Raw genomic sequence first — 14,840 nt, forward strand, 5'->3', positions numbered from 1 at the left:
AGCACTTCAGTATGTCTAATGCTAGAATAAGTGCTCATTAAAAGTACTAGATGAAGAGCAAACATTTTCAAAAGTGCTCCTGGATCTTCAGTTCAGATTCAACTTGTAAAACAGTACAATATTTTGATTTTTACAATTCATAATGCAAGTGGTTAAACTGGTCACAAACTGCAGAAGCAGCAATCCTAATGGACAGAAGATGCACATTCATAAAAAGAATATTGGATTTTCAATAGTTATCATGAATGGAAGCCCCCCTTTCTCCTAGCATCTATCCAGAGTCAGCACTGATAAATTGATCTTTAAGGGACTATCACAGTGTTGTCCAACGATGGTCCTCATGATCCAGAGGCATGGAAGTCACATTAGATACACTTAGATATACTGTTTCTAAATGGGAATCATTGCTGTACTTAGTGGTTGTCTCAAAAACCAGTTGCAACTGTGGTCTTTTCTGACAAACGGTGAGTAGCTTTTGAGTAAACCTGCACATTCATATGGTAACATGCATGCAAGCATATCTTATCATGGGGTTCAGGGCTAAAGTAAAAATGCATCTATATATGTGTGTGGTGTGTATATATATATATATATATATATATATATATATATATATATATATATATATATATATATATATATATATATATATATAATGCAATTTTATTTTAAAAAAAAATGTGACCTACTGCAGTAATTTATTGATGGGAATCATACAGAGTAGAGTATATTTAGCAGACCTTTGTGTTCACAGAGTTGTTGATTACTTTCAGTTTTTTACAAAAACAGCCCCAGAAAAGGCAAATTAGCTTATGACATACTAAACTATCCCATAGAGAACCAGAAACCGGGAAAACCATTCTTCAAGGACTATGAATCTGCACAGTGACGCTGCAACCATTCAAATGCCGTCAAATAGTATATCATTTTAAATTTAATTCTTAAAAGGAACAAGCCACTGGAACTCAGGATAGTGTCTCCAGTTTTGTCCAGTGCTATAGATGGTAAAAAACAAGTGTTTTGTTTCATGGAGTCTCTGCAACATACTATCCCAATCCACCAAAGAGAAATCAACTAGGCAAGTCGATAGACGTTAGCCATCATGGCATGTGCGCTCTAATCTTCAAGCCCACATTGGCCTGAAGTACTGTAATGATAGTTTTTGTTGTACATTTAAAAGGTGACCTCTTTTTTTCTGTGGGGCGAAATGATAGGGGGGGGGATTTTTAAAAGTGCAAAACATAAAAACGTATAAATTGATTGATAGTAAGGGCTTAATTACTTGCCTCTGAAATCGAGGCTGCTTGATTTAGTCCTATATTCCAAGGGACAGGGGCAGGAAAGTACTGTTGTGTAGAAAGGTTTTCATTGTGGGCCAGAGAAAAGGTGAAAATGTCAGCATTTCTGTCCGGCCCCATGGGAGTCCTTCCCAACAGCTTCATGTGCGAATCTTCAAATTGACTCTCCAGTTCTTCCAGGCGCAGCATGCTTTTAGCTCCCTCCATAAAGTGCTTGGGGCTGGGGCCAGGAAGACACATTGCTCCGCTTGCCGGGTGGGGCCGGTCATCTAACTCCGGTGGCATCACCATGAAGCTTTTCTCATCTGACTGGTTGTTCTGTGCAAAGATCAAGCTAGCTGCCCTCCAAGCTGCTGGCTTGCGGCCCCTCCTCGGTCGGGATATTCGACAGCTCTGCCGCTTAATGTGCCTATGCAGGTGATCTGAGCGGGTGAAGCTTTTGTAGCAGAATTCGCACTGGTAAGGGCGGACTCCTGTGTGAATCCGCATGTGGTTCTTGAGATCATAGTTATGAACAAATTTGGCATTGCAGTGTATGCAGATATATGGCCGCTCTCCAGTGTGTTTTCTCATGTGGATCTTCAGCTTGTCCTGCCTGCCAAAAAAAAATGCACAATTAGTCTTGTTTCTTTGGCTGAAGACTCTAACAATACTATACATTTTTCAATGTGACAATACGTGCTTATCATCATCAATAGGATCATCAACAGAAGGTAAATGGGCTGAACAACAAAGGGAAAAAGGAACATGTAAAGTGTTGACCTGTGGATCCACCAACCAAATGAAGTACATCACCTTTGAGCACCACTGCTGGTTTTTACACCAAAAAAGTCAGCCTCTGGCTATCAAACTGAAGGCCACTAGCTTGGCAATGTATATCAGACGCCATATGGAGGCCACTTCAATAGCACCTCTAATCACACACAAAGGACTTTCTCTTGGAGGTCAAACATACAATATCTCGGTCTGTTTATAGAAGTACAGCAGCAGAGGCTAATTCAGCGTGGTCTTTTTTGTGGCAGGTATGTAATGTTATGATGTATACAAGCATAATGCTTTAATGACTTCTGCTTCAAAGCCACTGTCCATATCTCATTGTCCCTTCACAGCATGATGATGATCAAGGTACGATATATATTACTTCCTGTCAGACAACACAACAAGCCATTTGTGCCACAATGAATGGTGAGTTTAGACTTAATAACACAAAGCAAGAAAGGTCAACTAATGAAAGCCAATATTACAATATGCCACAGCATCAGAATAGGTTCAGACGCGGGCATTCTAGCACCCGATGCTTGTGTACTCACTCTGTTGAACAGATGGAGACAAGGGACTTTTTTTGCAACACCAGCATCTCTACTAGGAACTTACTCAGCCTATGCAAAGTGAGCCAAGGTCAACTGTATGCTCTGATGAATCAATATGTGAGTGTCTTACCTCCTGCTCTACAGAAACAAACATGCACACAAGGTACATTTAGCATGTTGAATTTCCTTGTGCACGATAAACAACAGAGGCAAACTGCACTGAGTGCCAGAAAACCTACCAATGTGTTCATTCTACTTCTTTTTGAAGCAATGTATCTCTGCACACCATTTGTCAAGTGATATTACTTAGCGGATAATCATCTATTATAAAAAGATTGCTTCTCTATAAGAAAAAACATTGATTTTTCAACTTGACTCCACATGCTGCAGATATAATGAGACTGTGGAATACTTCCTTCCCATCAGTAAAAGTATTAACAAAATAATTAAAAAATGTCCTTCAAATAACATCATGAAAACGTGAGCTACAAATGGGCTTTGAGTTTACAAACGTAATCCACTTTTAACTGGTAGTAAAGAGGTTGTTAAGTGTGTCTGCCTTCATGCGACTCAAATAAGTTCAAACTAAATTTTAGTAACACAACATTTTCAATTGCTGCGTCTAGCTGATAGGCCTGGTATGGTGGCTCAGTGGATTAACACAGCCACTCTAGAAATCTGTGTTTGACCTTATGGTCACAGGTTTGAATACTGGAAGATAAAATTTGCCTTTCATCCTTCAGAGGTGGTTAAATGTGCACCAATGAGTTGGTTAACAATAAACATCTATTAGTTAAACCGCAACAGACCTAAGGGTGAATATGAGATGTACAAATGCGAATTTTATGTAAATATCATTATTATTTGTTTCTGCATAGCCTTGAGTAATGTCTGGGGCTGACACAACCTGTTTTTACAAATTAAGATTGCAACTACAGAGTTTTTCAAATATATGCTTCATCTTAAGCAAGCAGCAAAGTGACTCATAAAATGCAATTATAACTTCATTTATTTTTAAATTTCATCTTTGACGCTTAGCCCGAGCAATGTCCAGAACTGAAGCACACTGTTACAAAACAGTTGTTCCTTAAATATACCTCATATCTTTGCAGAACTCATTTAACCCTGAGCTGCCTTAATGATGATGGTCCCACAGCATCGATTGTGGTAGAAGACAGCAACATCAACATTCTGTTGCTTAACTGGTTCACAAGTATTGTATAAATTGCAGCTCAATTAATTAGGATTACCGTGCCTGAAATCCTGTTAGCATCTATGATGTTTTTGGAAAAAAACAAAGGGTAAAGAAATATTATAGTTAGGTGAAAATGTCAGTTAAAACACACAGTTTTAAACCATGAAACCACTGAAATTCAGCCGTTCTAGTTATCTTGCATAAATATAACTTGTGGCCTGTCATGCACAGTGTTGTCATCAATGATGTCATTTCAGATGTTGCAGTGATGTTATCAATGATTTCATAGAGGAGGTCATGAGTGATGTAATATGTGGGGTAATTGACAGTGCATTGCGAGGGCCCAAGTTTTAGTTACCTTCAGGCATGAGTTATAGTTACTTAAGATAATAAGTGAATTTTAGTGGTTTTGTTTGTTTAAAACGATAACCTTAACTGACATTTTTGCCTAACTATAAAGTCCCTTTACACTTCGTTTTACCAGTGAATTTCTAAGTTTTTTTTAATGCAAAGTAAGATGATATTATCATGCCTAACTATAACGTCACTTTAATATTAGTTTTTTTTAATGAATTTCTAGGGATTTTTAACATAAGGTAGTCAGTCAATAAATTCTTTATTCAGCACAAAAAGCCATAAAAGCATAAAACATAAATACATAATGTAATAATTCATAAAACTGACCTGGAGCATAGCTTATAACCTCATAGTTGTTATTAATTCATATCAGGTTCGAATTTGTAATGCACTCTTAATAAAATTCAGTATTAACTAACATATCTCTATTCACAAAAAGGCTTTGGAGACTTCATTGCAGGCTTGCATTGTGCAAAACCAGCCAGACCCAGTAAAGATGCTAAAAACATTGATCTAGGGTTCAAATATGACAGGCAGATCAGAATAAAGTGACACGTGCTTTGCTTTAAAACATAATTACAATGAAGGGGGGTAAATCCTTTTTCCATGTCCCTCGGATGGATTGCAGCTGTAACATATATAAAATTTAATCTAAAAGCATTTAAAGAAGAACAGTAGCCTAAATTCTTTAACCAAATTTGATATAGATCAGTATGTTTCACTAAAATCATCCGGATATGCGCCTTCACAAAATTCAGTCACAATACATTGCATGATCTTTCATTCATACAAAGTTCTGCATGGCGAGCTCTTACAATATGTTTAGCACTACATTTTATTGACAGGGGACAGGAGAACCTTTCCAAAGGTCCCAGCCTATCAAATGGTGCCTTCATAGATGCCTACCAGAATATTATTTTTATTATTCGGGCACAATCCTAGAACATAAGGCAAGTCAATTAAAATCACAATTATATCATTACTTAAACTACAATATGCTCACATTATGAAAAAAAAGTATCACCACCTCATAATTCTAATAAATCATACAAGGCAGCATAATACAATATGCTGCCTAATACAATATAAAAGCAATTCTAGCAGTTCCCCAAGATGCAACTATTTGCATTTCATGGAGATGCGGGCCTTCCTAATCCTAAATACATATTAGTTAGCAATTGCGTATTCCTTACCATTTAGTCAATAATTAAGAATAATTTAATCCTTGTAAAATTACCTTTGTTGGAAAACGGGTTATTGGTAAGGGCAGGTAAGTACCTACACTTAGCAATAGGCCACTAACCTCCACTTCGGTCCAGTTAGGTCTCAACAAATTAAACCTAGCTCAACCCTTGGTAGCTTGGCAATGAACGACAAGGCTTAATTTAGGAGACAAAGTGTAAAGCATTCAAATATCACAAAACAGTAATTAAATAAAACACAGGAAACAGTCTAAAAATGAAAAACCAATTTATAGAAATAGCAACTATTGTTAGCTTTAAAATGACACCAAAACGAATAAAATTGGATCAAGGGAACAGGAGATATGAATTTTTAAAGAATTAATGCTTTTTAGCACTTAGAGACAAATAGTGCCAATCTGGTTGCACCTCAACCAGGGCAAAGTCAAAGTTTAAGGCCAACCGTGATGGAGCCCTACTTGGCTACAGACTGCAGGAGGCCTCGGTCAAAGTTTTAACTTCTGACTTAGTCGTTTTCTTGAAGATTTTCTTTCACGGGACCAAGCCCCCAGTCCAATTTGACCTCCTGGAACTCTTCCTCAGAAACGCTTCGCGGGAGCCCTCTGTGGAGATTTTTACCTTCAAACGTAGTCGTTTTTTCGAGACGAAAACCCTTTGACCGGGGCAAACCTGAATCTTGATCCGACGTCCCTGGAGCCCTCTTCGGATGCACTGCCTGGGAGGTCCCGGTCAACTTTTTGCGTTCGGACTTAGTCATTTTTTCAGAGATTTTCTTCACCGGGACGAACCTGAAAGTCAGAAGTCGGAAGACGGCTAGAGTTGCCGCGGAGGGTCGGTCCCTTTTTTCAAAAAGTTCTCCAAACTTCTGGATCTTCTCCCAGATGTTCTTTTAAGATTCTTTTGAGGTCCACAGCTCACCCCAAGGTTCCAGAAGCTCTGAGATGCTCCTTGAGGGGTGCGGACTACAACTCACAGAATGCACCTGGCGCAGACTCCAATTTTGGCCACTGGACAATGGTCAGCTGGTCAGTTTCTTCAGGAGGTGGTGCTGGGAACTCTGGTTAGCAACTTTTCACCTGTTGTAAACAGGGAGTCCCTCCTTGAACCAGTTGAAGCCAGGCAAAGTCCTTCTTGTTGTGAATCTCAAGTGTGCAGCTGGTGCAATCATACAGAGTGCACTGTCCAGGTGCAGGTCAGGGGTCCAGCAGGGCAGTCCCATTTCTCCTGTAGTTCTTCCTTGTAGGGATCTGAGGTGTGGTCTGCCAGTTTTATACGTGAAAAACAGGGGGGTCCTAGTTCTCCAATCAGGTGCAGGGTCCTTCCCCCTGTGATGACCACTTCCCGGGAAGTGTGGCAAAAATCAATCCCAGGGAGCAACATTTCTCAAAAATCCATCATGGCTGAAACTGATTTTTGGAGGTTACATCTGGCTGAGCCCACCCACTGGTGTGGCTAAAAATCCTAAACACACCCCTCTCGTGCCCTCTCCTAATCCCGTCAAGGGGACACCTAATTGTCTGGGTTGGCAGGATCTGAGGGAGGTGCTGGGTTGCTCCAAATGTCCTTCCCTACCTTTGAAGACCAGTTTGGCAGCCCTCCCTCCTTCCTGCTTCTCCATCTGCTGAGGGACGTTCTCCTCCCCCAGGCACATCTCACTGTGGTCAGCCCAGCCTACTTCACACCTCATCAAGGCAGCCTGGCCAGGCTGCCAGAGGCTGGCCAATCAGAGCAGAACACTACAGGGCTGAAGTTGGCAACTTTTTAGGCAGGGTTTAAAAGTCTTTATCTGAACAAGTTATATTAAATACATCAATTGTAAGTTGTGGGATTTAGTATAATAATTAGTTTGATACCAAACTTGAGTCATTTGACACTTAAGGGGACTTTATAAATTAAAATAAATTCTCCCCATTCAAGCCTATAGAGGCCATTCACTACAGTGAGGAAAAACAAATTTGGCAGTTCTACCTCACCAGGGCTTATTAAACTATTTTTATAGAGTCCCTGCTTATAGTTACATGGCACCCAACCCTAGGAGCACATAGGGAAGACCTTAGGGGTGACTTATATGTAAAAATAAGGTAGTTTAAGACTTTGGAAGTACTTGGAGTACTTGGAAAGTCGATTTTTCATGGTCATGTAACTCTAATTTACAAGCAGCCAGCAAGGCAGGCATCCCTTTAAAATGGACACTAGGCACCTCAGCTGTGCACCTCTAGGTGCACTACCTATGCTGGAATCCCTAAACCTACATGCCCTACCATATACTAGGGACTTATAGGTAGGTTAATATTGCCAATTATAATTAGCCTAATTTGCATATCCACTTTACACAGAGCACTTGCCCTGGGACTGGTAAGCAGTACCCAGGGCACAGCCAAGAGGAGGTAACCACCAGTATCTGTCCAAAAGGTTTGGGGGTGACAAGGGTAAAAAGGAAGACTTTCCTAGAAAGTTTAAGTAATTATACCTCACATACATGCTCTGTCATCCCTTACAGGGCACCAGAGAGCCCCATTAGGGAATCTCGTATTTCTTTAAAAATTGGTTTAAGGCACATGTCACGTTTAAAAATGTCATATCTACCAGTAGGTTGAGATGTTGATCCAGATTAATAACATTATATTCCCTAATAATTGGCTTTAAAAGCTTCCGTTCATGTAAGAACCACAAGAAATCCAATCAAATTTATTGGGCACTACATTTTTGTTTGAGGCCACATGTACATAGACCCAAATCTTCCCTCATTAGGGCTCTTGTTTTCAGATCCATATAACATGGGTTTAGCCCGACCCTGGATTTTAGCACCACGTCCCCTAATTTAGGATTAGGAAAAAGCCTCTATATAGGGAAAGTTTTCCTCATTTCTCCACCCACACACCACAAACTGGGTAGACATTTCCCCTCCAAATAACCCAAATCTTCTTCGCTTGTACTATTATTTACCACAGCGCGCAGCTCCTGCTTTGGAATTTGTTCTCTGCGCCACTGATTAGCAGCTAAACCTAAAGTAACACAGATCATCTCTAACCGATCTCTCACTTGGGAGGCCCAGTTCAAATCACTTGTCCTTATTTCCCTTTTACATAGGTGGGCAATTTTGGGAATACCCTCTTCCGAGAGACTCAACCAAAATTTCAGTGCTGCTTGCTTTCCTTGGTAACTCCAGACCGTCACTTGTCATTCAACCCTTATAGCCCGGATCATACTTGAGGGAGGAAGCACAAGCAGTTGTTTCACACATTCACTCTCTTCCGCATCCCAATTCAACTTCCCAGCGAAAGTTAAAACGTCCACCCCATATTGAAATTGATGACGCACCATGGCATTAAAGGCAGAAAGTACGGGATGAAGAGACGGTCCTCCATACTTCAAATTAAACTGCTTTATTCCCCTAACCGATGGTAATGAAGTGGATTTTAGTGACTCTGTATGCTCTTGCCATCTTAATTCAAAGTCAAACCACATACCTAAATATTTATATTTATCAACCAGTTCTACTTTGTCACCTCCCAGGTACCAGCAAAATGCCCCCTTCCTTTTTCCCAACACCATTATTTTGTCTTGTCCAAATTTACCGTAAGCTTTTTACTTTGACAATAGTTATGAAAAGCATCTAATTTTCTTTGCAATCACAGCTCCGTCATTTCAACTTTCACAAACTCAACTGCGTATAATAAACAAGCGATATGGGTCCTATACATTTTTGGGCATAAATCTCTAGCCTCTTTTAATATGTTTGGCAAATCAGACAAAAATATGGCAAACAATAGTGGGGCCAAGGAGCAACCTTGTCGCAGCCCATTCTTTTGAGGGATCGTCTTTGATAACGAACAACCGGTATCTAAAATCAGTCAGGCCCAATTTTGCATATATAGTCCCTGGCGGAGAAAAAACTGTTCAGAATCAATCCAGAGCCACCTCACCATATCCCACAACAAATTCCGATCTACCAGATCAAAAGGTGCTAAAAAATCCACAAAACAAAATAGACTCCCTCGTACCTCTATTGACTTTTTGCCAGTGCCTAAAGACTAAAGACTAAAACAGTGGTCTATTGTAGAGTGACCTTCTATGAAGCCATCCTGCTCTACTGGAATCAGATTATTTAACTCTACCCAGGCCTTCATTTGGCCTAACGGTAGCTTAGCAAACATTTTTTCACCCACGTCTAACAGGCTGCTTAAGCAATAATTCTTTGGTTGTGTTGCATCATTCTTCTTATAAATTGGCCTAATTATTGCACCCTTCCAACTCTCAGGGAGGCAGCCAGAATCAAAACTTTTATGAAAGATAAACTAAAAGAGTCTCGTCCACCATTTGACATTATTTTTTATTATTACAGCTGGAAGGTTTTCTGGGCCAGCTGCTCTAGTTAACTTAAGAGCAGCAATTATTTCTTTTATCTCTTGAAGGGGAAAATATGACCTTATGTCACCACCTAACTCAATTTTATTCACCTGGTCTAATCCGACATCCTTCCCTTCATATAAATTGCCCAAATGCTTATTCCAATCATCTCCAACCAAACACCGCATATTCCCAGAGGCTTTCCCCTCCCTCACCAACTGCCCAAACCTCCTAATATTGTGTGTTCCTATCACATCTAACATACCTTTCCAATTAATATTCATGTGCTCCCTTTTCCTTTTTTCTCAAGATATTTTTATAGTCTTGTTTGGCTGTGCAGAGCTTCTGTTCCTTAGTGTGCCTTTTCCTGAATTTCCTTTCCACCTTCTGCACCCTACACTCTTGACTATATACCAGGTATTTTTATAATCCCTTCTAACTTGTCCCTGATCTTTATTCACATGCATTATTTTTAATTTTACTTTCATACAGTCTACCACTTGTTCAATTACCCTTTCATATCCCATAAACACATCATTCGGATCTTCAGTCAAGCTGAGACCCCTATAATTTATCATCAGATCATTGAGTATTTTTAAGCTATTCTCTGTGATACGGGTGGTTAACCAATGTGGGTACTCTACCTGCAAAGCAACCACTCTTTCTCTTAGATCTTTATTCCCTGTCCTGAGTGTTAACTATAGGGGCCAGTGATCACTAACCTCTAGGGGCACGACTTCAAATCCCACCACCTCCTTGAAATTAAAAACATTTACAAAGGCATAATCAATGGGGCAAACCTGATTACCTATTTAAAAGGTCTGCTTTGCAGGGCGGTCTGCATTCATTCGTCCATTGACACAAAACAATCCTAAAGAGCCTAAAATTCTTACTAAGGCCCTATCCCAAGCCATAACCTCTGATCTAGGGAAAATAGCTATGGGGCACATGTGCAGCGGCCAACAACTCTTTATGCAATTTATCACTAATTGTTGGATCTAATTTATGATTAAAATCTCCTAAGATCAATACCAACTGCCCTACTTTATTTATACATATTGCCTCCAAATCTTCCTCCAGCAGACCCAGCTGGATATCATAATCTGCTGTCATCCCTGGTTGGACATATACATTAATTACAGTGAGCTGCCTCGATCCTCCAATATCATTATAAAGGTTGACAGGACCAGCTAATAGCCAAAGACTTTTTGTTTTTATCTTTATAAATCTGTTGCCTATTCTAGTCGAGATCAAAGTAATTAGGGCACGTGAGGGTCGTCCTGGGCCTAAATGGGTAGCATCCTTAAAGAGTCTTAAAAAGCCATCTACTGGTTCAGGTTCTTCGCACAGCCAAGTTTCTTGGAAGCACACAATATGGTATTTTTCCAACCTCTCTTTAAATGAATCGCGTTTTAAATGTTTCTTATAGCCTCCTAAATTCCAGGAAAAAAGCAAGAGGCTACGAGAAGTAGCTAATCCATAGTCCAACTCACTCAACTCCCCCCCCCCATAATCATCAAGGGGATTCAAAAGGGGCTGAAAACGGTTCTTCAACATTAGGCCTTTAGGGTCGGCTACTATGCTCTTGCTTCCATCCACACACGTTCTTGGATTTTGAGTACCTACTAGACTATATGGTACTTGATCTGGGAGCAGCCCTGCATGACAGTTCAGGGCTCTGTAATTTCTCTCCTGTCTCCCCTGTCTGCACCCATCCCGGGTGCAGAGAGAAACAGAACCGCTCCCACCCTGTAGGATTAGTTGTCTTTTGCTCCTGCTAAGCGGGAGCTATTCAGTGTATTTTCCCTGCTCAAGAGCATTGGCAGGCAAACGTTTTGTGCTGCCACCAACTGGGATCTGCCTTCTGCCCCAGCCATTGGGAGTGCCTTACTCTTTCTCTGCCCTGCTTGAGAGCATGGGCAGGCAAAAGATTTGTTCTGTCACCAACTGGGATCTGCTTTCTGCCCCCAGCCAGTGGGAGTGCCTTACTCTTTCTCTGCCTTGGGAGGGCAGTGAAAAGGCTGTGCCTGGGGCTGGGGACACTGGGGTACTGTCCCTGAGCCAGCCCAATGGGATGGGGTCCCGGGGCCATAAAATGGCTAGGAGAGAGGGGTCTTCCATTTTCTAAGTTGGGTCCCTGGGACCTCTTAGAGCAGTGGTTCCCAACCTGTGGTCCGCGGACCCCCAGGGGTCCGTGACACATTCCCAGGGGGTCTGCAGGCCTGGGCTGGGAGGAAGGCACTTCTCCAGCTGGGGCCTCCGTGCTTGCGTGTTTTCATATTTATTACTTCCTTTGTTGAGCAGTTTTAAACGCACTGCAAAGCTCCTTGTACTGCAAAAATAAAAGCGTCAAGCTAACTCAAGTGATTTATGTATCTGCTGGAGAGAGATGGGAGTTTTGTGCAGTGGCAGTTTTGACTCAAAAGGTAGCGCAGAGGGTTAATATGCCTGCTGCAAAGAATGTGTATCATGCAGAGAACAGTATTTTATGTGCATGGCACAGTGGGTTACTGCTTTTGTCACAGAGATTCTTTTGTTATTACGCAGTTCATAATCGTAATCTAGCACAGTGAGCTGTGAACTGCCATTAAATAGCTGCATGCAAACCTCATTGCACAAATTAGAAAGTTGTTTTTTTCCTAGTCTTTCATTTTCCTTATGCTGCTAAAAAAGGTTTGCTTGTGTAGAAATACATTCTTATTGCTAACGCAGTGCTTAATTTGTGCTTGTTGTTTCCGTTGCTGAGCACCAGCACTTATTTGTGAGCGAGCAAAAGACACATATGGGAAAGACGGAGGAAGGGAAAAATGAAAAAGCATCACAAAGGGAGAAAGTAGAAAGCTTCTAGAGTGAGCTGAAGGGGCAGGGAGTGGCTTTATATGGATTGAAGAGTCCTGAGATGGCTTCAGGATTATGCTGCCTCAGTATTCCGTGTACCCACATTTAATTACAGCAGCCACATGTTTAAGAGGAGGACTTTGGGCAGCAGCACGTTTTTATTGACAAATTAAGCACTGTGCTAATGCCATCGCTAATCACCGTGCTGTGTTCTGAATCCTAAGTTTGTACTTCCCCGGACCAAGCAGTCTTAGAAAATGCCTACCAGTGTGGATGACATGTGAATCCTACACCTTGTAGTCCCCTGTAAAGTGTCCTGACACCCTACAGTGGTGTGAGAGGAGCTATAAAACAAACTAAGTACATGTGACAGAGAGGCTAGGGAGAGATGAGTGGCCCTCATGATTTACTTCCTTTCCCCTTCACTTATTTATGTGAAAAAGCTTTCTCAGATCTTGCATACCAAAAGATAAAAACAAAAGATCACTCTGGAAATGTAGAGTCTGACCTGAGGATTCACCTTTCCTAAATAAAACCAAATATTGAAAAGTTAGTTGCCGAGATGCAGCGCCAACCTTCCCAATAAAATGTTTCGATTTTTCCATATTTTTTCAATATAAAAGAATTTTATCTTTATTAATTTGTGTATTTGTTTGGTGTGTACTTGTTATATTTTTTGCGAATTACTGTTATAATGTTTGAAAACTAAATCGTACAAATTGCTGGGGGTCCCAGGCTTCCAGTAATGATTCATTGGGGGTCCTCAGGAGTCAAAAGGTTGGGAACCACTGTCTTAGAGGTTTTAGGAGGGTGCCAGTTGGCCCACATTCCCTTTAATAGGTTAAGGGCCCGTGGGATGGGTTACTAGAGCCTTTAGAGACTTGGGGAAGTGGTCACAGCTCCGCTCCCATTTATTACATTTTCAGCCTCAGGGGATGGAGTCCCTGTGGCCTTTTAGGCTCGGGAAGGGTGGCCATGTGGCACTCCTCCCCTTAATTTAAATGACAGCCCAAGGGGATGGAGTCCACGGGGAGATTTGGAGAGGGTGGGCCATGTATGCCTCCCCCTCTAAATCATGAATGCATTGCCCCAGGGCGCTACAATTTGCAGCAAAATTTTTAAAAAAAACATTTCAGACCCTTTTTTATAGCAGTTTTTCTAAGAGTCAGGACCGGGTTCAGAGTCCCAAGATGGCTGTTGCCACATCCTTGTTGATGTGATGGCAACCAATCAGATCTCAGCATGAGATCTGTTGGGTCCATGAAGCCTCTGCAGCATGATATATACAGATGTTTGGAGCATTATTTGCTCAAAAACTACAAAACAGATTTATACCAACTCACAAAAGCACTATTTGTGGGCCAAGATCTAGCTTTCTGTCAAATGTGGTGTAAATCCATTCAGTGGATTGGGCTATAGCTGTGTCTAACGTTCTTATGGAAAAACAAATGGGGAAAACATGTTTTAGGACCCCCTTTTTTCTAAACCACCCCTCCTCCCCCCACCCAAAAGATCCTTCCGAAACTTTCCATGCGCAAACTGGGCAAAATGTAGCACTTTTTTTGGCAAGTTTTGTTTCCAAAGTTATAAGCAACACTAAAAAGGCATTTCCGATAGAAAAACGATCCTAACTATAACTGTATATAGATATATGTGTGTGTGAATATATATGTGTGTGCATATATGTGTATAAATATATATATATATATATATATATATATATGGTAACAATATTTTTATACCTCAACAAATTGTTATATCTGAGGCTTATTGGAACCCAAGATGATTCAAAATACTGTCAAAATACTGCATCGCTTCTGACCCCTTTTTTAAATCACACGAAATGGCACACTAAACAGTTTTGGTAGCTTTATATACTGGACTCCCACCAAAGAGACAGCTGCCACAAAGAAGCTAGTTTGCATCAGTTTGTATAAATATAAATTCCTGCAACAGCAAGTCTGAAATATCTCACTACACAGTGTTATAAGGCTTCCAGAATGTAGGCGCAGCACTAAGCCGGCAAAGGCACTGGCAACAGAAATTCAGTCATATTTTCTTACTTAGAAAGGTTGGTGCTTGGAATCCATTAGTAAACCTCATTCACTTCTCTGGAGAGGACTGCTCTGGAAAACAGCATAATAACCAATGGGGTAGTAAGGTGTTATAGTACTTAAAAAAAAAAAAACTCATGTGTTTTCTGTTATTGATCCATTTGTTTTCATATGTGTATTCAAAGTTTATATTAAAGGTCACTCATCAGGTTGAGTTAGAGGTAATTGCGAAGAGA

General features: G+C 40.7%; 1 protein-coding gene across 2 annotated transcripts in view; it reads right to left on the bottom strand.

Annotated features, from left to right (window-relative positions):
• Window positions 1-621: 621 nt before the first annotated feature.
• Window positions 622-14,840, bottom strand: part of ZBTB7C (zinc finger and BTB domain containing 7C) — a 228,585-nt gene continuing 214,366 nt past the window's right edge. For both annotated transcript variants that reach the window (XM_069219078.1, XM_069219074.1), the window contains exon 3: window positions 622-1,893. In XM_069219078.1, the coding sequence (XP_069075179.1) occupies window positions 1,275-1,893 (619 nt within the window). In that variant the 3' untranslated portion in view covers window positions 622-1,274. The remainder of the gene's footprint in view (window positions 1,894-14,840) is intronic.

This window comes from Pleurodeles waltl, chromosome 1_1 (assembly GCF_031143425.1).
Source record: "Pleurodeles waltl isolate 20211129_DDA chromosome 1_1, aPleWal1.hap1.20221129, whole genome shotgun sequence".
In the NCBI taxonomy this organism is placed as follows: Eukaryota; Metazoa; Chordata; class Amphibia; order Caudata; family Salamandridae; genus Pleurodeles; species Pleurodeles waltl.